General features: G+C 40.8%; 1 protein-coding gene across 3 annotated transcripts in view; it reads right to left on the bottom strand.

The window, feature by feature from the left end:
- The window catches only part of abat (4-aminobutyrate aminotransferase), a 30208-nt gene that overhangs the window by 5894 nt on the left and 1399 nt on the right, over positions 1-22915 (bottom strand). For 2 of the 3 annotated variants that reach the window (XM_053514656.1, XM_053514654.1), the window contains exons 2-14: positions 15716-15858; positions 15029-15126; positions 14819-14848; positions 10126-10243; positions 5819-5868; positions 5571-5651; positions 4875-4967; positions 4486-4548; positions 3040-3103; positions 2736-2884; positions 2383-2520; positions 1745-1912; positions 1129-1275 (exon numbers count right to left, since the gene is read on the bottom strand). In XM_053514656.1, the coding sequence (XP_053370631.1) occupies positions 1129-1275; positions 1745-1912; positions 2383-2520; positions 2736-2884; positions 3040-3103; positions 4486-4548; positions 4875-4967; positions 5571-5651; positions 5819-5868; positions 10126-10243; positions 14819-14848; positions 15029-15126; positions 15716-15779 (1263 nt within the window). In that variant the 5' untranslated portion in view covers positions 15780-15858. Of the gene's footprint in view, positions 1-1128; positions 1276-1744; positions 1913-2382; positions 2521-2735; positions 2885-3039; positions 3104-4485; positions 4549-4874; positions 4968-5570; positions 5652-5818; positions 5869-10125; positions 10244-14818; positions 14849-15028; positions 15127-15715; positions 15859-20341; positions 20537-22915 lie in introns of those variants that run through there. The other variant, XM_053514655.1, reaches the window with a different exon arrangement.

Raw genomic sequence — 22915 nt, 5'->3', positions numbered from 1 at the left:
CGATAGTCAGCTATATGGACGATACAGATGTCACCATTAAAAACCCACGTTTCAAGAAAAGGAATCCCGTGACTTGCCACGGCTGCGCACGGCAAGCTGTGAAAATGCCCTTCATTACCTGTAGGGGGCAGTCGTGTTTCAGTCTGAAGTATTGTGTGTCTACTGAAGCCGAAAATGTGTTCCCTCTCCTAGTCACCCATTGACAGCAAGCGACAGAGCTCATAAACATGTCGAGCTCAAACTGTAAATACTGATAAGTATTTGTATCTTCTAAGTATCTTCTCTCCTTCAATGATGATACTTCTTCGACGGCGCTTTCTTCATTCAGTATAATTATTATTAGTAGTACTGCTCCGAATTTATTATTGTGATTTTTCCTTATTATTGTAACGCACCCGCGCGTGTGTGCAAAAAAACTACAATGAGGTATGATATGTTAGCCTAAAACAATTGTTTTATTGTGTTTATGCGCTTTAAATATACACTAAACAATAAACACTGCCTTGTGCAAAGTGAAAGTGAGTTGCGCGTGCAACTTTTTGATCAAAAGGCTGATAAACGCGTGCGCTTATATGAGCAGATTTATCGATAAAACAACAGACATGAAATGAAAAAAAAAAAATAACCACAAAAATATGTACTACTCTCTGAATACAACGCGACAGCACGCAGAATCCCTGGGCTTTGACTACTATCGTGTATCGGCGATCTTACAGGCTGACGATAGGACGATATGACAATGGGCATTATCGCGCAACCCTAAAGTAAACAAATCTCTCAAACACTTTTCTTAAAAACGTAATTCTTTGCTATTTCACAGATTTTTTTCTGTTCGATATCAAAATGGCATTAATTTTGTTTGTCGCAATGCTTTTTTTTTTTCAATATCATAATGTGTTGCCAATATTACGACCAGTTAAGTTTAATTAACAGAGGAGGAGAAAAAAGGTGGAGCCTCAGACGTCTCACTGTAATACAAATGATTTAAGTGACAGTTTAGCACATGGTGACTCTCTCTGCTTCATTATTCATAAGAATCCTCATTAAATCCAAAAAGCTTCTTAGCTAATCCAAAAGCCGCAGGACATAAATCCAGGGGTTATTACAGTAATTATCTGACTGAGTTACCTGCAGCTCATAGAGTCCCTGCAGCAAAGCCTTTCCCGAGCGAGTCACTTCCTCCAGAAGATTCTCTCTCCGGATGACCTTCAGCACCTCTGAGAGGAACAGGTTCTTTGATGGGTCTCCCATCCACGTGTTAAAGATTCTGTAACCCTAAGCCATGACACACAACAGAATGTCACTGTTTTATAATCGGGTCAATCCAGAAACAAGCAGAAATGAATTTTTAATGTTCAGGTAATGATGCGAGAACACAAGAAATTTCCCAGAGCACTAGAGGGCGCTGTTTAGCCAGATGTAAGAAGTGTGCTATGGGAGTGCTCTGACTCAGGAGTGTTAATTAAGGCTTTTCAGTATTCCAGGGCAGTTTAAAAGTCTGTCTGCGGTAAGTAACAATGACTGACCTAAAAACGTGACACAAAATAATAGACATGACAGGTTTTTCTTAATGATGGTTTCAAATAAAATAAATTTTACCACTAACACTTACGGATATCGTTAAAACTCTTAACACACTGTTACATGTGCCTTTATTTAGAAAAATAAAGTTTTAATTTCGAAGAGACCCCGCAACTTGGTTACTATGACTAAACACACACACACACAATACACACGCACAAACCTTGTCGGGCTGCAGCTCGTCTCTGTGGTAGTAACCTCCGGTGAGCATCTTTTTGCTGAAAGAGACGACGTCGGCGGGGTCGTTCGTGCCCCAGTGCTCATGGGCCCAGAACTTTCCAGTGGCTCCGCCCCCTGTTTGAACCTCGTCCACGTGGAATGCACATCCGTGCTGAAGGAACAGAAAGGCAATGCGAAGGGAACTGAATTTCTACCGCAGTCTATTGAAACACCAAGACAGTAAATACACACACACTATATATATATATATATATATATATATATATATATATATATAAAGATTTTGCGTTGTTCTTAAAATATCGAGATGTAACACTATGGTCGTATAAACCACAGCAAGACGTCTGCCCTTAAAGCAGACACGAGCGAGTGCATTTAAGGCCGTCGTTGCTCCTTGTGGTCTGATTTGAAACGACAGAAATCAGAGCAGACGAGGAGACGAATCGTCCGAGGAGCGCAGCGTGCTCATTTCTTCATGCAGTGTGCTTTTTTTTTTTTTTATAGCTGCTTCACATGATCATTATTTATTTATCATTAGGACCCTCAAGATGATTCAAGATGAAGCCAAACTCATCAGGCGAGTCTGTGCGTGGTCTGTGCACACTTAGGTTTAAATGTTACCTTGCGAGCGATGTTGCGGAGTTTGATGAAGAAGTCGGGTGAGGCGTGGTTGTCCCCTCCCTCGGCCTGGATGGGCTCGATGACGATACCTGCCACGGGTTTGCCCTTCTGCCTCCACTTCACGATCAGATCCTCAACCTGTAACACACAAGGGGTTCTCAGTGTGTGGTGTGATGTCATCAAACAGATCAATCATGGTCGCTCATGGTGCAAATCAAGACTCCACCCGTGACAAACTGACTAGCAGCTAACTAGCTGTATTTAGACACGCCCACATGTCAGTCATATTCATAGATCATATACTGTACTATGGAGAATAAATGTTTGAACTCAGACGTTAAATGAGATCCGACCTCCTCTAGACAGCGAGCCTCCTCTTGCACGTTCTCCTGGACGAACTCCTCCAGCGGGTACTTGAGCTTGGGGAAGGGCGCGATGGGCCAGTCGAACGACGGGATGTCCAGCTTGTGGATGACTTTGGAGTGCGTCGTGGCCAAGCATCCTGAGAACGAAATCAACACAGCTGTGAGGACAGGGGGAACAACTTCACCTGCTTTGTGTTTCACCCGAGATGTTCCTAAATGCCTTCTACAGGTTGTACAGATATTTAACAACACACACACACACAAACACAGACACACACATGCCAAGACGTACCCATAGTTCTACCATGAAACGCTCCCATAAAGGACAGGATGCTTAGATCTGGACATCCAGGACTCTGCAAACACACACATACACAGGCAATAGTTAACATTAAGCATAAAAAACACTGACGTTCACTCAAACATTCAAGTAGGAATAATTAAAAAAAGGAGTCAGCAATTCTAATCAAATACACAGTCAGTCACTGTGCAACACAATTCATCACCAACAGGGGGCGTTCATGCTCTATGACTCTAATATACAATAATATTGGTCAGCTAGCCCAGGTGTTCGTCTCACTGCTCTGGCAGAACATTATCAGATGAACATGTTTAGCACTACACTGTAAAAAAAAATAAAAATAATAAAAAATATGGATCACATCTAATGATAATAATATTCTAAAAGTAAATTTGAAGCTTTTTCCTGAACATTTTACTCATTTCAAGTACATAATCATCTCAATCCGTTAAAATTAAAACATTGCAGTTTATATCAATCAAGCCTATTTGTAATGCTCACGCGAGTTAAGACATTCCAGACACTTCTTTGTGGGAAAAAGCTTGAAGAACAACATACACTATATTGCCAAAAGTATTCATTCGCCTGCTTTCAGATACATATGAACTTGAGTAACATCCAATTCTTAATCCATAGGGTTTAATATGATGTTGGCCCCGCCCCCTTTGCCACTCTAACAGTTTCAACTCTTCCGGGAAGCTTTCCACAAGGTTTAGTGAAGTGTGTTTATGTGAATTTCTTCCAGAAGCACATTTGTGAGGTCAGACACTGACCTGTCTCACAGTCTCCACTCTAAATCATCCTAAAGGTGCTCTATCGAGTTGAGGTCCGGACTCCGGACTACAGGCTAGTCAAAATCTTTATCCATGTCTTTACGGACCTTGCTTTGTGCACTGGTGTGCAGTGATAATGGAACAGGAAGGGGCCGTCTTCAAACAGTTCTCACAAAGTTGTCCAAAATGTCTTATTATGCTGAAGCATTAAGAGTTCCTTTCACTGGAACTAAGGTGCCGAACCCAACTCTGGAAAAACAACCTCACACCAGTTCCAACATGACTGTACACCAGAGTGCTGTGGAAAGCCTCCCCAGAAGAGTTAGTTGTCCACATACTTTTGCCCATATGATGTATAAGCACCACTTTGTTAATGAGACAAGAACTGACAGACTCTTTCTGTGTCATTTTACCTCCCAAAGTATTGGAACAACAAGGCCAGTTCTTTTTTTTTTTCTTCTTTTCGGTACACCGAAGACATTGGGTTTGAAATCAAAAGATGAATTTGAGATTCTTAGCTTTAATTTCTTGATTTTGTTTTAAACAACTTTAGAGCATGGCATCTTTTGTTTGAACATGTGATCAAAAATACCGGAACCTTCCGGTTACGACACTCCCAGAGAGCACTGCACTTGAGTGACTGTACTGTAGTAGGGAGTTTTACCTGGTTAATCATGCAGGAGCTCGTCTCCTCTGCTGAAGGAGTATTCGCGCCTCTCTCTTTGTTCTAGAGATGAATCACACACCGAAAATATATCATTTCATCTGCATTCTGTTTGGATGTAATGTTACGATGCACGGAATGCTAAAAACTAGCTATTGTTTTACCCGAGTGAAATGCTATTATTAATTATCACATAATTATGATAATTATCGACAAATGTCTGGTCAAACCAACTGACAGATTACGTGCGTACTTGATAGCAAGCTAATAATAATAATAATCCTAGCTGTCTGCCTCTTAAGGAGAAATAATAATCACAGTGTTTAATCAAGCATTTAATTAAATGGATGATGCTATGTTCATGTTTGTGATGTTAACGGTGTACTCACTTTGTACCAGATGAAAATGGCCTTGAAGGCGTTCTCGTTGGAGCAGGAACCGCATGCCATGGTCTGTACCCGGGTCATACCACTAGGAGCGATCTGGGAGGGGGGAGGAAAAGACACTTTATATACAACAAAAATCACAACTACAGAGCTGTGAATCTCTAGTCAGGGGTATGTTTCAAAATCCGATCATGTTTCCTCAAAACTAAAGCTTAATTCTAGGAAACTTGAATGAAGAAAACATTATGACAAATATTCTCTCTGAAGCGATTATTACAAACTATTATTATACAAGCTGTGGTTTGATTTATTTAGTCTCTAGTTTCTGGCTCTTGGACATGTTTATCAACTGAATGCTTGCGAGACCAGTCCTGAGGCGATCACGCCCGCTGAAGTGACTGTAGCTATGATTATTGTGTTTAAAAAAAAAAAAAAAAAAAAATGAACTGGCATCTTATATAAAAAGGCTCTTTTTCCTCCCTCACAGCAGAGAAGCTATTCATGCGAACAAAAAAGGCACAGAAAGTTGCTGGAATTAATCCAGACTGAATTGCTGCGCATGAAATTACTTGGGGAGAAAAATAAATAGATAAATAAATGCGACTTGGTCAGGGGTCTTTGTAACAGACAAACCCTGATCTCTCAGCATGATCGGCACAGCATTTAACACTCGAGCTGCGCCTGTAAACATGTTCTTACCGAGAGCAGACTCTCAGTCAGCTTTTCTGGAAAATTCTCAGGCGGCAGAATTCCGAGGGCCGGACGGTTGACGAAGGCGCTCTGGGAAAAAAACAGAAAACGAAGAAAGAAATTTGAAAACATGGTACGGTGGGGTTGAAGAGCTGTAAATTGAATGCAGTCAGTTCTGAGGATCTTCATGCCCGACTACATCAACACACATACACACACACAGTGTAAAGTATAAACACAGAGCAGAGATGTCTCACCAGATTGATGGGATTGGCGAGTGCTTTCATTAAAGCTGGATGATTATAACCTGTACAGAATCACAATGCAAATATTACAATAATATTTGCATACAGCTTTGCAGTTAGTCAGGTAAAATTCTCTCTATTTCTATATAAGGATGTGGACGAAACAAACAAACCCTTTCAGGTCGCATTAATCACTTTTAAACTGGAGGTGGATTCTAGACGCGAATAATGAGGGTCTCATTGATCCCATGTGTCAGACGTCTGACCTGAAGCAAATTTTTGGCTGAGGTTTGACTGTGTAGTGACTGTTTCAGACAGACGATTGTCTCTAGTAGCACCTTTCATTTTTAAACTAATGCAGAGTGTTAAAATAAATATTAAGATTCAGTTATTTGTCACATGGATCTTACAGCACAGTGAAATATTTTTTTTTCTCCACATAAGACAGTTAGGAAACCGGGGTCAGAGTGCAGGGTCAGCCAGGATACAGCAGCAGTCAGTGACCCAGAGCCTTAACAAAAATGTAATAAAACCCATTTCGGGCTTTTTAATCCCTGTGCTCCTATTAACAAATGAAAATATTTTAAATTGTCCAATTTGAGTGCGAAATAAAAAAAAAAAAACTAAATATACGATTGTTAAGCCTATGTAAATAAATATTATTTATATTATACATTTAAGTAAGTGTAAGTTTCTTTTTCGACTGGCAGATAATTTCTGTTCTTTTTAGAAATAAATGATAAAAATGATCTGCCCGCCAAAAAAACTAATTTATACTTAAAAAATGAAAAATAATGAATCATCTAGAATAATGTGACATTCTAATAATAATAATAATTGAATATTTGTGTTTGTGCTAATCTTGATAAAAAATTATAGATAAATTTGACTGAATGTAAAATACTTCCCTTTTAGTTTATTTTGTATAAATTGTGAATTGTTTCCATAAAGTATTATGAACTTCAAATTTAATAAAATGTTCATAAATGAGAGAAGAAAGTATGCAAAATACGTTTTTCCCCTTAAACACCTGTATTTGTTGCATAAACAAGCTGAACGAGCTCGGCTTTCTTTATCTCTAGGTTTATCCGAATCGCATGCATTTATGTCAATCGGATGACTGAGAGCTACAGAGATCAGATGTCACAAAGTGTAACTGGATCTTCTTAAAGGTGAAGACGAAACCATCTGTGACTGGAGTTAAATTTAGGCAACAATGAGACACTGTTATGGGTAAATAAATCACCTAATATAAACAAACCTGATGTTATTTACACAGTTTAAGGACACAGAATTATGAGCTCCGTGTTAGACCAGACAAACACTAGATGAATCACCCTGTGCCTGATGGTATTAGTGTAATAGAGCTGTTCACGGTTTTCCCGTGGATGTGTGAAAAGCAGCGCTGTGAACCAGCTGGAACTGCTTTGGTTTTGGAGTTTGGCTCAGATTACATCAGCCGTACCCTTTGACCACTTCTACCTGACCCTCTGCCAGAATGATGCAAGGATTTCCAGGATTCCTTTAAAAGCCGGTGTGCTGTGAATGCCTGCGGGACACGCCCTGGATTAGGTTAAGTCGCGCGTGTGACGTCAGAGCTTCTTGTCTGTATTATCATCGGCCCCGTTCTCATGCTCACCGTGTCTGTTCAGACGTCTATCTGCTTTAAAGGGAATTTAAACAGCCATGGCAACCGACTCTGTCACAAAGAGATCAGCAGGAAGTCCTTTTCTAACGTTCTGCTCTGGTTAGCTTTAACGGTGCAGTAGGTTATTTTATTTGATTCCTTACTTGCATGGACACATACAACCCATGTTTCTGTCACTCTGCAAACATCCCAATTCAAACTCTATCATTAGCTTGACAAATCTCGCCTAATGCACCTTTAAATGCAGGACAAAATTGATGATATAGATGTTTTATATATCTGTACTGTTTAAATGATCGGGCGTATAGACGGGGTTTAAGCTTTAAAGCGGACGCTGACTCGAGGACACCGGATGCTGTTGTGATCCCGAGCACATGACCTTATCTGGAGCGCCAGACCTCTCTGACCCCCTGAGGGTGTATGTGTGTGTGTTTGTGTGTGTGGGCATAGAGGGCTTTGCTCTCATATTACATGCACATGTGTACATAGCGAAGTGCACTGACCTCCTTCTGCGTGTGTGTGTGTTCCCTGTGCATAAAGCTAAAGAAATTCTTACAGACAGATGAGCGCTGTCCGATTCTGTGTGATTCTCTACAGTGCTGGTTGCTGGCACAAAAATACTGGCACCCTCTTTTAAATGGCCCTGCGTGACCTTTGTACAATCTGTATAATTTTCTAAACTACTGGCCACGCCCACAAAGTAACATTTATTACACCGCAGTCAGGCTCGGAGATAATTACAGTCCTGGCCTGGTTCACTGAGTGTTGGAGAGTGATAAGAGATGACACCGACACGGCGATAAGGTCAGCTAGTGTCGTTCTCATGGAGGATATAAAACACTTGGTATTTTCTACACTGACTATCAAACAGAAAAATAGAAGAAAAAAACTGATTTAGTTATGAATCGCATGTTTTTTTTTTATGTTTGGCCACTATTTTTACATTTATAATAAAGAAGAAGTGGCCATCAGTTTGATCAGCCTCAGATATAAACCATTCTTTCATGAACGCAGAAGCTTTCGAGTGGCGCAACACATTTTTATGATGTTACGTTATCAAAAGGGCAAAAATGCCTTTTTCTCTAAACTCTGTACGTGAATTAGTCTTAATCCCGCCCATTACACACACTTACAGCTGCATGCGCTCACTGTCTAGTTGAGTTTTGAGACTTTGGAGGCGTTTCTTTATAATCCGTCAGGCGGTACACTCTGGAATACACATTTTCATCCTGTGTGGTTGGAGTGAACTATTTGCTACGTTTGTTCAGGAATAATAATGATGGCTGATAACAGAGATAACATCTGCTCTGTTTGTTGCGTTTGGTTTTTAAGTCAGAAAACTAATGTTATAAGGAACAAGCTTCTGTACATTTAATTATTCATTAAAGGTTTGTAACAAAGAGGTACGGTCTACTCTAAAGATATGTCGAGTTTTCTTGGCACAGCCGAAGCGTCCAGTCTCTCTCTCTCTCTCTCCTTACCTGAGAGGACACATCAGGGTTCAGCTTGGTTCTAATTAACACCAAAGTGTGAAGTGGATGAATAGCGCAGGGTGATGTAGCAATAACGCAAAGCCCCCGATCGCGCTCTTCATTTTTGCGTGCTATTCATCTGTGTGCGTTTTCATGATGTTGGAGGAGCAGCGGAGGGAAATCTAATCAGTTACAAATTAATCTGATCATATCTGCAGTGCAGGCATCAGAGAGAGAGAGAGAGAAGGAGAGAGAGAGAGAGAGAGATGGAGATGAGTTCTCTCTGTTCAGCTCACTTAATTTGTCAGAACTGATAGAATATAAAAAGGATTTCTGATCAAACCGATGACCGTGAGCTGACGGAGAGGTGAAAGCGGATAGCCGGTGCTGTACATGCGGGTAAACAGACGTGGTGTCTAGACGGAGGAGGAGAATATTTCTCTCCAGCTGTCATGTCACGCTTGATCAGTCAGCCTCGATCCTCCCAGCAGGCACAGAGAACAGACATCAAGACTAACAAACAAACAACCCGCTCCAGCGTGAACCCTCAAACAGGAAACCTCACACGTGTAATAAAGTGTGTTTTTATAGTCCGCTAAGGCTTTTATAGATCTTTTTGTTGTTGTTGTTCGACAGTTCTCATAATGAAAACCCACTAAAATATAAATTTCTTATGTTTCCGAATGCTTTCTTCGCCCACATAATATATTTTTATACATTTATATCAAGTTTGTCTAATAACAGGGACGGTCAGTTTTATTAGATTATCATCTCCAGAGCTTTGATGCAACACGAGCCCTAAAAATAAATAAATAAATAAAATAGAAATCCCTTTGTGGTCACCTACACGCTTTAGATCATGTTTACTGTTATATCGATCTGGTAAACAGTTTGGCGGTGTGAGCGCTGGAGAAACGGGAATTTATGTCTTTGTGCTCTCTCACTCTCACAAACACACATTTCTCATGTTGTACGGTTTTGTACAATGTATTTAGGTAGCGTTATTAACCCCATAAACTTGATCATTTATTATGAAATCAAACATACCCAGCGCTCTAGACGCTCTACATCTCCTCTCCAAGGTCTCATATTGTATAAACTTTACAGTTTTTCTCCATTACATGAAGCTCAAAGTGTTTTAGTGGTCAAGAGAAAAAAAAATTCGACCTGAAAAAAAATAATACCACCAGGTGACGTACCGAGAGGGACAGACGAGATCTGCGTGTACAGATCCAGCATGCGGTTGCCGTCGGCGTCCACCAGGTAGTTTCCTCGGCTCTCCTCGTAGTTACAGAAGAAATTAACTGCACCCACGTTCTGTAAAAATGAAAGACGAAACAACACAACTCACATTAGACTCGACTGATTTGCACCGTGTGGAGGAAGAATTCACCCCCGCCCGGCATTATTTATTTATTTTTTGCTCTCTGTACTCGGGTACACTTGCGTATTTATGCTCTCATATACTCAGTTAGCAGTTAGAACTCGATTTAAAGTCGCCATTAAACACAACTGGAAATTATTCTTTGCACTTTGCCTAATATGTCACGAGTAGCGCTCTTGTGCGCTTTCCTGTGGGTAGGTCAAAGGATGAAACTGGAGCATGGACAGATTCAGGAGGACACCGCACTGATGACGTCATGTCTTAAAAGCGATCTACCTCTGCGCTCAGGTTAGACTGGATTCCATATACGGATTCATGTCCGAGAACGCTGTACTGTTCCCGGACCACCTTTTCCAGCGGACTTGGGTGTGGTTCCCGAACACGGAACGATTGTGTTCTCACTGATCGAAATGAACCAGACCTCGGGGGTCAAGTGTTCTCGGAAACGATCCCGGGGCCTTTTTTTTTTCTTTTTCCTGTTAATCTTGTTTGCTATGAAGTTGCTGCGCTATGAAGTCAGTGAGCTCTCTGTGTGGAGATTTCTCCAGGGACTGCGCGGAGGCTTTTAAAGCATCTGCTGCGTCGACTTTCCTATAAACTTGGGAGGACAAACGGGGGGTCATTTCCATACACCGGAAAGCACTCGCTCAAATTGATTATACTTTGTCTTTCGGCTGTTCCCTTTCAGGGGTCGCCACAGCGAATCATCTGCCTCCATCTAACCCTATCCTCTGCATCCTCTTCTCTCACACCAACTAACTTCATGTCCTCTCTCACTGCATCCATAAATCTCCTCTTTGGTCTTCCTCTAGACCTCCTGCCTGGCAGTTCCAACCTCAGCATCCTTCTACCGATATATTGACCATCTCTCCTCTGAACATGTCCAAACCACCTCAATCTGGCCTCTCTGACTTTATCTCCAAAACATCTAACGTGGGTTGTTGATGAACTCATTCTTGATCCTATCCATCCGTGTCACTCTCAAAGAGAACCTCAACATCTTCAGCTCTGCTACCTCCAACTCTGCCTCCTGTCTTTTCTTCAGTGCCACTGTCTCTAAGCCATAGAGCATTGCTGGTCTCACCACTGTCCTGTACACCTTTCCTTTCATTCTCGCTGATAATCTTTTACGCACAACACACCTGACACTTTTCTCCACCCATTCCAACCTGCCTGTACCCGCCTCTTCACCTCCTTTTAACACTCTCCGTTTCTCTGGACCGTTGACCCTAAGTATATAAAATCCTGCACTCTCTTTACCTCTGCTCCCTGTAGCCTCACCGATCCTCTTGGGTTCTTCTCATTTACACACATGTATTCTGTCTTGCTGCGGCTAACCTTCATTCCTCTGCTTTCCAGAGCTTACCTCCACCTCTCCAAATTTTCCTCCACCTGTTCCCTGCTCTCGCTACAGAGCACAATGTCATCTGCAAACATCATAGTCCATGGGGACTCCTGTCTTACCTCATCTGTCATCCTGTCCATCACCAGAGCAAACAAAAAGGGGCCTAGAGCCGATTCTTGATGCAGACCCACCTCCACCTTGAACTCTTCTGTCACACCTACAGCACATCTTACCACTGTCTTACAGCTCTCATACATGTCCTGCACCACTCTAACATACTTCTCTGCCACTCCAGACCTTCTCATACAATACCACAGCTCCTCTCTTGGCACCCTGTCGTACGCTTTCTCTAAATCTACAAAGACACAATGCAACTCCATGTTACCTTCTCTGTACTTCTCCGCCAGCATCCTCAAAGCAAATACTGCATCTGATGTACTCTTTCTAGGCATAAAACCATATTGTCCCTCACAAATGCTCACCTCCTCGCTCAAATTGATTATATGATCGCCTGATGAGAACACAGAGTTTTATAATTATTTACGGTTTATACTCAAACACTCTCAACATTAGATTTAAATTGCTTTATGTTTATACTTTTTGCTGCTTCTTTTTTGTCTTTCGGCTGTTCCCTTTCAGGGGTCGCCACAGCGAATCATTTGCCTCCATCTAACCCTATCCTCTGCATCCTTTCTCTCACACCAACTAGCTTCATGTCCTCACTCACTGCATCCATAAATCTCCTCTTTGGTCTTCTTATAGACCTCCTGCCTGGCAGTTCCAACCTCAGCATCCTTCTACCAATATATTCACAATCTCTCCTCTGAACATGTCCAAACCACCTCAATCTGGTCTCTCTGACTTTATCTCCAAAACATCTAACGTGGGTTGTCCCTCTGATAAACTCATTCTTGATCCTATCCATCCTTGTCACTCCCAAGGAGAACCTCAACATCTTCAGCTCTGCTACCTCCAACTCTGCCTCCTGTCTTTTCTTCAGCGCCACTGTCTCTAAGCAGTAGAGCATTGCTGGTCTCACCACTGTCCTGTACACCTTTCCTTTCATTCTCGCTGATACTCTTTTATCGCACAACACACCTGACACTTTTCTCCACCCATTCCAACCTGCCTGTACCCGCCTCTTCACCTCCTTTCCACACTCTCCGTTGCTCTGGACCGTTGACCCTAAGTACTAAATCCTGCACCTTCTTTACCTCTGCTCCCTGTAGCCACACCGATCCTCCTGGGTCCCTCTCATTTACACACATGTATTCTGTCTTGCTGCGGCTAACCTTCATTCCTCTGCTTTCCAGAGCTTACCTCCACCTCTCCAAATTTTCCTCCACCTGTTCCCTGCTCTCGCTACAGAGCACAATGTCATCTGCAAACATCATAGTCCATGGGGACTCCTGTCTTACCTCATCTGTCATCCTGTCCATCACCAGAGCAAACAAAAAGGGGCTTAGAGCCGATCCTTGATGCAGACCCACCTCCACTTTGAACTCTTCTGTCACACCTACAGCACATCTTACCACTGTCCTACAGCTCTCATACATGTCCTGCACCACTCTAACATACTTCTCTGCCACTCCAGACCTTCTCATACAAGAGAATAATTGCCAAGAGAATAATTTTTAATTAATTGCCAAGAGAATAATTTTTCACAGACTTTACTACATGTTGAAACCTGGCAACCTGTTTTCCTGTTAGCACAGATTTATCTTTTGAGCAAAATTCTAATGAATATCACGATCATTACTGAAACAGTAACTGATGTTATTTATGATTTGACTTCATTGAAGTTTGACTTAAACTCTTATAATTCAACTGGCAAATCAAACAGAATTAAATGTAATAAATCTACAATATTTACTTGGATAGTGCGTTGCAATTTTCACTACACAACTCTAAACCCTGCTTTATAAATCTCGGCTATAAAATATGTACACAAAATATTTCTTGTAGATAACATTTCTTTTCCTTTATTTCCCCGATTTCACAATGTCCTACAACTGACAGGGTCATTTCACATATTTTATCTGTTATTGGTTACAGTTATAGGTGCGTCTGATAAAAAAATAAAAAAAATAATTTCTTTCCTGACACACCTTTTTTCATTTTCTCTTTTAAAGTTAAAAAGACAAAAACAATCAGTGAACGAACGAGATGGAAAAACATACTGTAGCACTGACACTGAAAACTTCTTCCATCAACGTCAAAGCCGCTCAAAGGAAAATAAAAAATTCCCCATGTCGACTGTAACACTTACTTTTTAAAAGAAATACACATCCCTGTGCATGCTATATCGTAATAACGTAATAAAACAGATGCTTTAATGAAATAAATAAACTGATTAAATCAGAAGCAACACGAGCCAAGTGAAATAAATTCAGATATTGCGATTTGGTTTGTACATTATCAAAACAAAACAATGAAAAACAACCCTTAGTCCTGAGGAGGCGGGAAAAAAAGATGCTCTCGTAAACTGTAAAGTGTCTCAGTAAAGTGGAATTTTATATTGGAAATGTTCGCCTGTCAAAGAGCAATAACGTCTGTTATAGCAGTGATGTAATAAACAAAATCATGTTACACTTAGGCTTTTAAAAGAACAAGCTGAATCAGGCCTGTGTCGCAACATGTCCTTATCCCAGACTCACACCAGTTTGAACCAGTCACACACACCACACACACACACCACACACAGTAGTGTACAAAGGCTGTCTCTTTGTGCTCCCTTTCTCTCTGCTTCCTGCTGGCTTTAATATGCGGTCGCTCACAGCTCAGAGCCTCACAGACTGGTTAGAGAAACGAGTGTGAGCTGCTCACCAGATAACGTCACGCCTGACTCTCAGCTCCAACAGAAAGCTGGATTTTTCTTGTCAGGGCGAGGAAAAACAAATCCAAGCTCCTAAAAGCGCTTCCAGACTTACAGAGCCCCCCCCCCACACACATACACACAGTGATAAACTCAGCCTAGAGTAACCAGGTGAATATTACACTCGTTTAGCAGAGGAAGCGGAGTGTGAACCGAATTTCTGATGAGCTCACAACATCCGGGTGCGCACACAAACACGCTGACTTTAATGCTGCTCTGTGAACCTTACGCAACAACAGCGTGCATGATTTATCTTTTTTTTTTTTTCGAGTAGAGTGCAGCACTGACCTGAATTTCTCCCAGCTGTCTTGTCAGCTCCTGTTCGGAGAGAAAAAACAAGGACGAAAAACACAATCAGGGTTTGAGTAATGCGGTAAGACAATAAACGGAGGAATTAAAAATGCTGTGTAAATTTTTCCTTTACCAGAGTGACCAAAAATACAAAACAAACAAAAAAAACAACACAAAACAAGGACTAAATAAAGAAAAAAATCGGACCTTAGACCTCGGCCCTGGAACGGGAGTCTTCATGGCAGGAGCGTCGTATTCGAACTCGGATATGGGCTTCGTGGCTGTCTGACTGACATACCTGCAGCCTGAATGTGGGGAGAGGGTGTATGAATTTATACAACATCTAAAATTTATAATCTGCACATGAACCGGTTCATCATGATGGTTGCGTATGGAAGTCTAAATTAGTTCATAGCAAGAGGAAAGATTTTCTTTTTCGAAAGAAGTTGTTGAACTAAATTTATAGCCCTTATACTGAGAGGTCACTGCAGTTTAACCTTGCGGGCGTGGTCTCTTCTAGGATAACCCCGCCCTCTTTTCCTCATCCACAGAACACCGGGGCTTGGACTGAATGGTTTAATGAGACTGAAAATGGCATGTTCTGACTGATCGACTTTGTCTTTTAACCAGATTAAACACCTAATAAAGATGTCTTTAGTTGCAACAGCAGTTCGTTCATGTTCTTTAATTTAACTTATCCATCGTTCTGATTTTGGACTCTAGACTCTCGGTGTGAAATGTGCTTGCCTGTTAAACCACCATCTCCTTCTATTACACTAGCGTCACGTTAACAGTCAATCCGGCTCATAAACGGTGTGTTCAAGGGAAAGTATATGATTTTATGAGATGTGCTTTTACGACTCTTATCTGTCTGATACGGTCTGTCTGTTTTACCTGGAGCCACGAGGCGCAGGTTCTGCTGCAGGGTGAGAGACAGGTGACGGCTGAGGAATGCCATGGAGAGCTCTTAGGAGATGAAAGAGACAAAGAGAAAGAGAGAGACAGACAGGGGATCAAGCACCTGCCTTTCACAACACCTGTGGAAAGAAAAAAAAGTGCACAAATTAAAACCTCTTTATAACTGTATTACTCTTTTTCCCCCCTGCAAACATGAACGAGAACTCTGCTTCAGTAAAAAAGACAAATGTTTTAAATTATATAGAGAAAATGAGCGCATGTTGGGATTCATCCACCTTAAAAACTGAATCCAGTGCTTATAGACGCTGCACTTTCTCTGCTGAATCGATAACGCAGCCGTCGGTGGTGAGTGCGTTCGGGAAAAACATGTCAGTGAAGCCTTGATTTATTAGGAAGTTTTCAACACAGACGGCTTTTAGAGAAACTCTTAAGGATCAATATCTAATCACGTTCAGGTCATTATCTTTTTGGACTGTCAGGGATTAGGAATCATGACCAACAAAATCAATCACCTGTCTGTAGTCTTAGCTTTGTACACCATACAGACCTCACTCCGTTTACTCTATACGTGTGCAACAAGGTCACCATTCTCAATTACTGGGCCACCTCAATCATTTTATTATTAATATCTGTTCAGAAAGTACTGAACCGTCAGAAATGTGGTCGGAACAAAGATCACTTAAACGCTTGGTGAAGGTAGCATGGTAGAAAAAAGGGACAGAATATCTGAGCTGTGTTTAACATTAAATTAAGAACACTTCCATACACACATACACACACCTATATATCACTCTATATCTACTATATCACACTGTATCACACTATACTACATCACTTTATACCACACTAAATTACTCTATATCACACAATATCACATTATACTATACCACTCTATACCGTGCTAAATTACTCTACGTCACTCTATCTCAACCTATATCATACTATACTATATAACACTCTACAGTATATCACACAATATCACTCTATATCACTCTATACCACACTAAATTACTCTATATCACTTTATATCACCCTATAATATATACCACTATACTATATCACTCTATGTTACACTATATCACTTCATTTAACACTATACCATATCACTTTATATCATTCTGTATCGCTCTAAACTTTATCACTCTATATCCACACACACCCCTATTGGGACTAAACAGTTGTGTGTGTTCACTTGTTAGTGAGACTCATCAGACAAAAAGGCCAAAAATTGGACTTTGGATCAATTAAAAAACGTCATATGGTCTGATGAGTCCAGACAGATCGCTATGTGGTAATAAAATGAAGTTAGCTGACGACCTGAATGTACTGAATGACCAGGTTGGACTCCACTTCTTCTTCCCTGATGACACGAGTAATATATGTTAAAGAGTGAATCTGGGAGCATGACGAATCATTTTCACACATGAGCTAGACACTACATCACACGCCATAATCAAAGCCACCGTACTGCTCAAGTCTTGACCCACCCCCATCATTGTGCTTCCAAAGAACCAGACTCACTCACTCTCTCACTTATCTTCTATACCGCTTCATCCTGTATTTAGGGTCACGGGGACCTGGAGCCTATGCCAGGAGGCCTAGGGCACGAGGCGAGGTACACCCTGGACAGACCTTGGGGCATGAACCAGTGATAGTGCAGATGATGACAGATGATCAGGCTGATCAGATAAGTATACTGGTGATGCTGAATGCTGAGTGGTTGGAACAGACGAGAAGGGAAATGAGGTCGGTGCTGAGGTCGCTACATAAACAACCAATTAAAAAAATCTTTAATTTAAACCTATATCAATTCATTTTAGTTAATACAAAGAAATTAACTATTGCACTGTACTGAATGTTGTGCATACTGAAATTGCACCAGTCAGCTATGAGCTACTTTTAGCCTTGTTTTTTTTTCTGAATGCAGATCTATTATTGGAAAGCAGCAGGTCGTTGCTGAGGCTTCACTTCTCTGACTAATGCTGAAGCTCTGTGGTTGCTGTTAAATTTCGCGACATGAGCGCGCACCCACCCAGAGCCGTCTGGCTTAAACGGGACTGGCTCAGCATTGGCCTCATGATGAGGGAATTCCTGATTCCTGCCTCGTCTACCATATGCTCAGACCCGGCTCAGTTTTTTTTGTGCTTAGGATAAAGAGTGCCTTTAAGACGGGCACTTTAAGCACTTTGCATGGCTTTTTGTGAAGGCTCAATGGGGCATGATTAATTCATTTTCTGCTTCTTTATATTACATGAATTACAGCAAATACATTACGCTCTTTGGGTGAAAAACCTGAGCATAGCAAGGCTGGCTTATACTCACAACTGTAACATAAACGCATTTGAACATTGAAGAAATTCTGTCCGATTTACTTTGACTCTCTGGGTTTCTACCACCAGAACCAGTCCAGCCCAGTTTAACTGTAGAGAGACCGCTTGTATGAACAGCAATGATCAGTTCTGGCTCACTCATTTTGGTGCTAGGATTTCTGAAAATAGAAAAATGGACAGGCGTTTTGAATCCTGCACCTCTCACCGTCTTCCTTCAGCTCCACATTGGGGCAGAAATCGTTACATAACAGTGTCGGGTGGATCGTGCAGGAAATTTCTAGACGCCTGGTTTCAACACATGGCTCGGCGGATGGATCGAGTAACCGAACTGGTCTGTTAGCGGCAGACCTGAGGGACCACAGCGATCCACGCAGTCATGGTACGACTAGAAAAACATGAAAATCAGTGAGGATTAGGGGTGTGTCCGCAGTTATTTATAGCATGTTGTAATTCACTACAGAAATGCACTAAATGCTTCTGGGACACATGAGGTTAGCGGTTTAGCAAAGCATCTGAGCATAATTTACTATACCTGTCTACACACGATGAGCGATATTTAAAATTTGATGCGATGAGAAACCGGCTTGAATAACGACTCGAACCAATCATAAGGCGCATTTGGTTCATGTTTATTGTGACTTGGAAAGAACTGGAAGTGAAAATAATAATGCTGGACAGTCCACACCCACAAGTGACAAAATACAAGACTAATGTTAGGACATGAACACTTGACTGCAGTACTACAGACTTTTGATGTACAATAAGTTTAAGTGTAAATCCGGCTGTGTTTCTGATTGCACGCAGCCGAGTTAGGATGCATGCATCGATGCTTTATGTCCAGTCTGGCTCATTATTCTGCAGTGCATCAGGGAACCACCGATTCATGCCGCATTGCAATAATAAAAAACCCACAACTCAAGCCTTCGTGATTACTAATGCTGTTAGCTCATTTTCTAAACGGTGCACTGAGGAAGCTGTCACAGCTGGAGACGGCGCTCTACGTGAGTAGTCAAAGGCAACAGCAACAACTCAAGCATTCTCAAAACGCCCCCCCCAACCCCGGCGTAGCCATTACCCAGGACCATTAAGATGCTAATCACTGCTGTATTACACAACATCGTCTCGCAGGCTTGGCGGAAATAGAGCAAAGAGACAGCGTGACTTTAAAAGACCTGCATAACCTGACAAACATTCCTGTTAAACAAAGATTAGGAAGCGTTATTATTGTGAGCACTGTGTTTTACAGAGGAGTGGAGCTTTTATAGTGTGCACGCACCGGGGCCGTGGAGGATGTGCCCTTTCCTCTCACAGAGGAGCTCAGGATTTTGTCGGTGTTCATGGGAGTCATCAGAGATCGAGCAGAGAGGGGCGAATTCAATAAATTCAGGAAAATAAAATGTAAAAAATTTTGGCGCAAATTTAAACCAAAGAAAATAATAGAAAAGAAAAATATTTCCTGACAACAATGTTTTGCCTAATTTACTGTACAGTTTTAAAACTCATTTTAATGATGATAAAAGTGGGAACGATTTCACAATTTCTCCCAACAACACCAGGTAAGCGCGCACCAGCCTGAACAGATCCATTTCTTTAAACAATCGACTTTTTCAGATGCTTGTGTACGAGAAAGCTCACAGGAACAGGCACTGGTGTTGAGTTGGGGTTTGTTCGTTAACGTTATCGCTAAGAATTTTCTGTCAATAGTGTGTTTTTTTTGTCCAAAGTCACAAAGTCATATCACAGGGGGAAAAAAGCGTGCAACATCAACAAAAAAGCAACAACTGCACTCTCACTTCCCAAATACAAACGACTTATTTTACATTCAAATATCTGACCCAGAGATCCCCAGGATTTCCTTAAGCTTGAAAACATTTCCTGAATCATACTGTACAGCACTCTGGGAAAGTTTCTTCTTCGTCTTATATTGCTGATTACCCTTTAATCTGATTGAGATTAAATACCAAAACTTTAAGCATCATGTTATTTTGTTTTCAAATACTCTAAACATGAGCAATAGTAAACAAAAATAGAAAATAAATAAATAAGGGGCTCGAGATCTAAACATTTTGGAAACAAAGATAAATTTGTTGAAACTTAGATAGATTATTTGTTCCTTAACGTTACCTCTTAGTTGCCATGGAAACCACACCTTAGAGAACCCTAAACATTACACGTACCTGCCATGAAACTCACCCTTGCTTTGAAAAGGCTTAAATTGAGAATTAAAAAAATTAATACATTAAAAAAAAACTGAACAAGAGACAGCACTGACCGTAAACCTCTGATCTGGTGCTCAGAACGATGGACGTATTTTTAACGGGACATGCACAGTACAAGCCTTGTGCAAAATGATGAACTCTGTTCAAAGTCCCTGCTCAGTTAATATGTAACTTAGCCAGAACTGTTCGACACGCTTTATGATTTAGTGTGCGTCCAGTACTCAAGAGGAAAAACCTTCAACCGCTTATCAAATAAAGAGTATAATTACTGACTTGATGTAAAATTATTCAGGCGTTATTTATTTTCCTTCCAAACAGCCCTGTGTATGTTATGTTTGTTACTGAAAACAGGAAGTGAAGCAGGATCTCAGCAATATCTTCCCTTAGCACTTCTCCTTTTGGACTATACCTACAACCTCTTGATGAACTTTCTGAGCTCATGTGGTAAACACACAGCTGTGAACAATCAATCAGAGACTCTGAAGCTGTTTTGGAAAGTTGTAAAAGCAGACCGAATGCGCTGACTCTTGTCCATGTGCAAAACTATGAAGCAGATGTATTGCAAACACAAACAGTGTGTTATATCCATAACACGACATACTGTAAATATGCATGCCTTGTAACATCTGTCTATAAAAAACAAACACCGTTTTTCTGCTCGACCATTTTAAACCGACAGATCTTGTGTTGACCAAAAACTGTTTTGCATGACAAATATTTAAGCCTACTTCATATTTCAAATTTGACTGCCTGCTCACAGCAGTGCCGGTTTGGTTAGGTTAGCATCACCAACCTGAAGTGACTCAATTCTTCTTCTTATTATTTTTTTTCAACCCAACATGACAAAGCATAGAATTTTTTTTGTGCTGTTTAAACACACAAATCTAATGTTTTTCATTTTGGATCTCAGTCACTTTCATACGTGGTCGTAGATCAGATATGTATCCGATACACATTCATGTGATCTAAATGAAAATGCTAAGATCGGAATTCATGCAACTTTTTGGCTCTGCGCATGCGTGCAGTGTTTGACTGGTGCCAGTCACCACTGCCAGTTCTGGGATTTCATAACACACAAAGTGAGGCAGCTGGTTTTCTTCTTGGCCGCAAAAATACAGACGACTAATTGCTAGCCGTCCTCCAGAGCAAAATCCCAAGCTTATGTTTTGGTAAAATTAAATCCATTGTTTGAAATGTATACGCAGTTGCATGAACTCATGGCCTGTTTTAACCTTTAACCTGCGGGAGCAAAGACGTAGCGATGTAACATATCGATGTGTGACTTCAGAGGACGGAAGTGTCCACGTTAGAGTTAGATAAAAGACACTTGTAATTAAAAAAACGTAATAAAAAAAAATGTGAGTTAAGCAACAAAGTTTGTAATGTAAATGTCGCCGTAGATATATGGTGTGTCTGAGTAAAATTTGTAAAATGACTTCCAACAAAGAAATTAATAAACCGTCAACTTAAAATTCCGTCTCCTAAATAGTCGATCACTTAAAACAAGTATGACGTTATGTTATACCCTTGATGATGTCAAATTACAAAGCGGATGCATCCATGATTGTCCTTTGTTAGCAACCCGAGCAAAACGGTGAGCCATACAGTCAGTGTTACAGCCTTAACATGCATTTTACCATGTCTTTATATTCACTGATTTAAAGTAAATAATTGTACTCATTTAAAGGTAAAAAGCACTGCTGTGTTTACTTTTATTGTTTGCGCTGTGAGCCACCATGTTGATTTGAAGATACTTGCTGGACTCTGAGCTAAACAGCCAGTCCCTGGTTCTCAAAGTTTCTGTTTGCAGGTCAGAAATTATGACCTTTAGTGGATACAAGTGCAAGCTTTGTTATTGGTGCAAGGGAAAGCGATGCTGTAAGCTCTGTCTCATCCACGATTGGAGAGACCTTGATAACAGGGTCGAAAAGGAAAAATTGAGCATTTATCAAGCTTATCCTACCTCCTAGCCGCTGTGGGAACTCTATTAACGGACCAACTACGAAGTTGGCAGTCAGAGCGCTATCCAATTTTACCTATTTCTGCCACACTTGTAGTACACCAACGAAGTCCTTAAGCGGTGTTAGTCATGCCTTTAACACATCCCTATTAAGTTCCACATGAGCTAATAGGCTAAAGCTAAAAAAAAGCGATATTATTATTTGAAGCGATATTATTATTTGAAGCCCACGTACGTGTCTGTCTGTCTTTCTGTCTGGCAGAACTCTCTGTCTAACTTATTAATACAAAGAAATACATTGTTGTAAATCTTATATCTTGTTTATGCTAAGTTGTACTTCTTTCCTCGTCAGACAAATACAGACAAATACTGTTTGGTAATCAGAGAGTGAATCACAGATGAGAAATCAAAAAAGCAGATCAGATAAAGATAGAGTATTGTCTTAAAACGACTCTAACTCAGCACTGTTATTTCAGCCAATAACAAGTTACAATATGAACTAATCCCAGTATAAATATTCAATTTAGCTTTTCTAATTAGTATCTATTGGTGCAGGTGTTCGTTTACATTGACCAAGTAGCGCATTAGTAACTTTTGGTAGCTTTTTTAAAAGTAGATTATCAATTCCACCACATAACTGTTCATAACATCACTTTTACTCAACATT

Source organism: Clarias gariepinus, chromosome 16, assembly GCF_024256425.1.
Source record: "Clarias gariepinus isolate MV-2021 ecotype Netherlands chromosome 16, CGAR_prim_01v2, whole genome shotgun sequence".
Lineage (NCBI taxonomy): Eukaryota > Metazoa > Chordata > Actinopteri > Siluriformes > Clariidae > Clarias > Clarias gariepinus.
The sequence above is the reverse complement of the archived record's forward strand: the minus strand, read 5'-3'. Positions and strand labels throughout refer to the sequence as shown.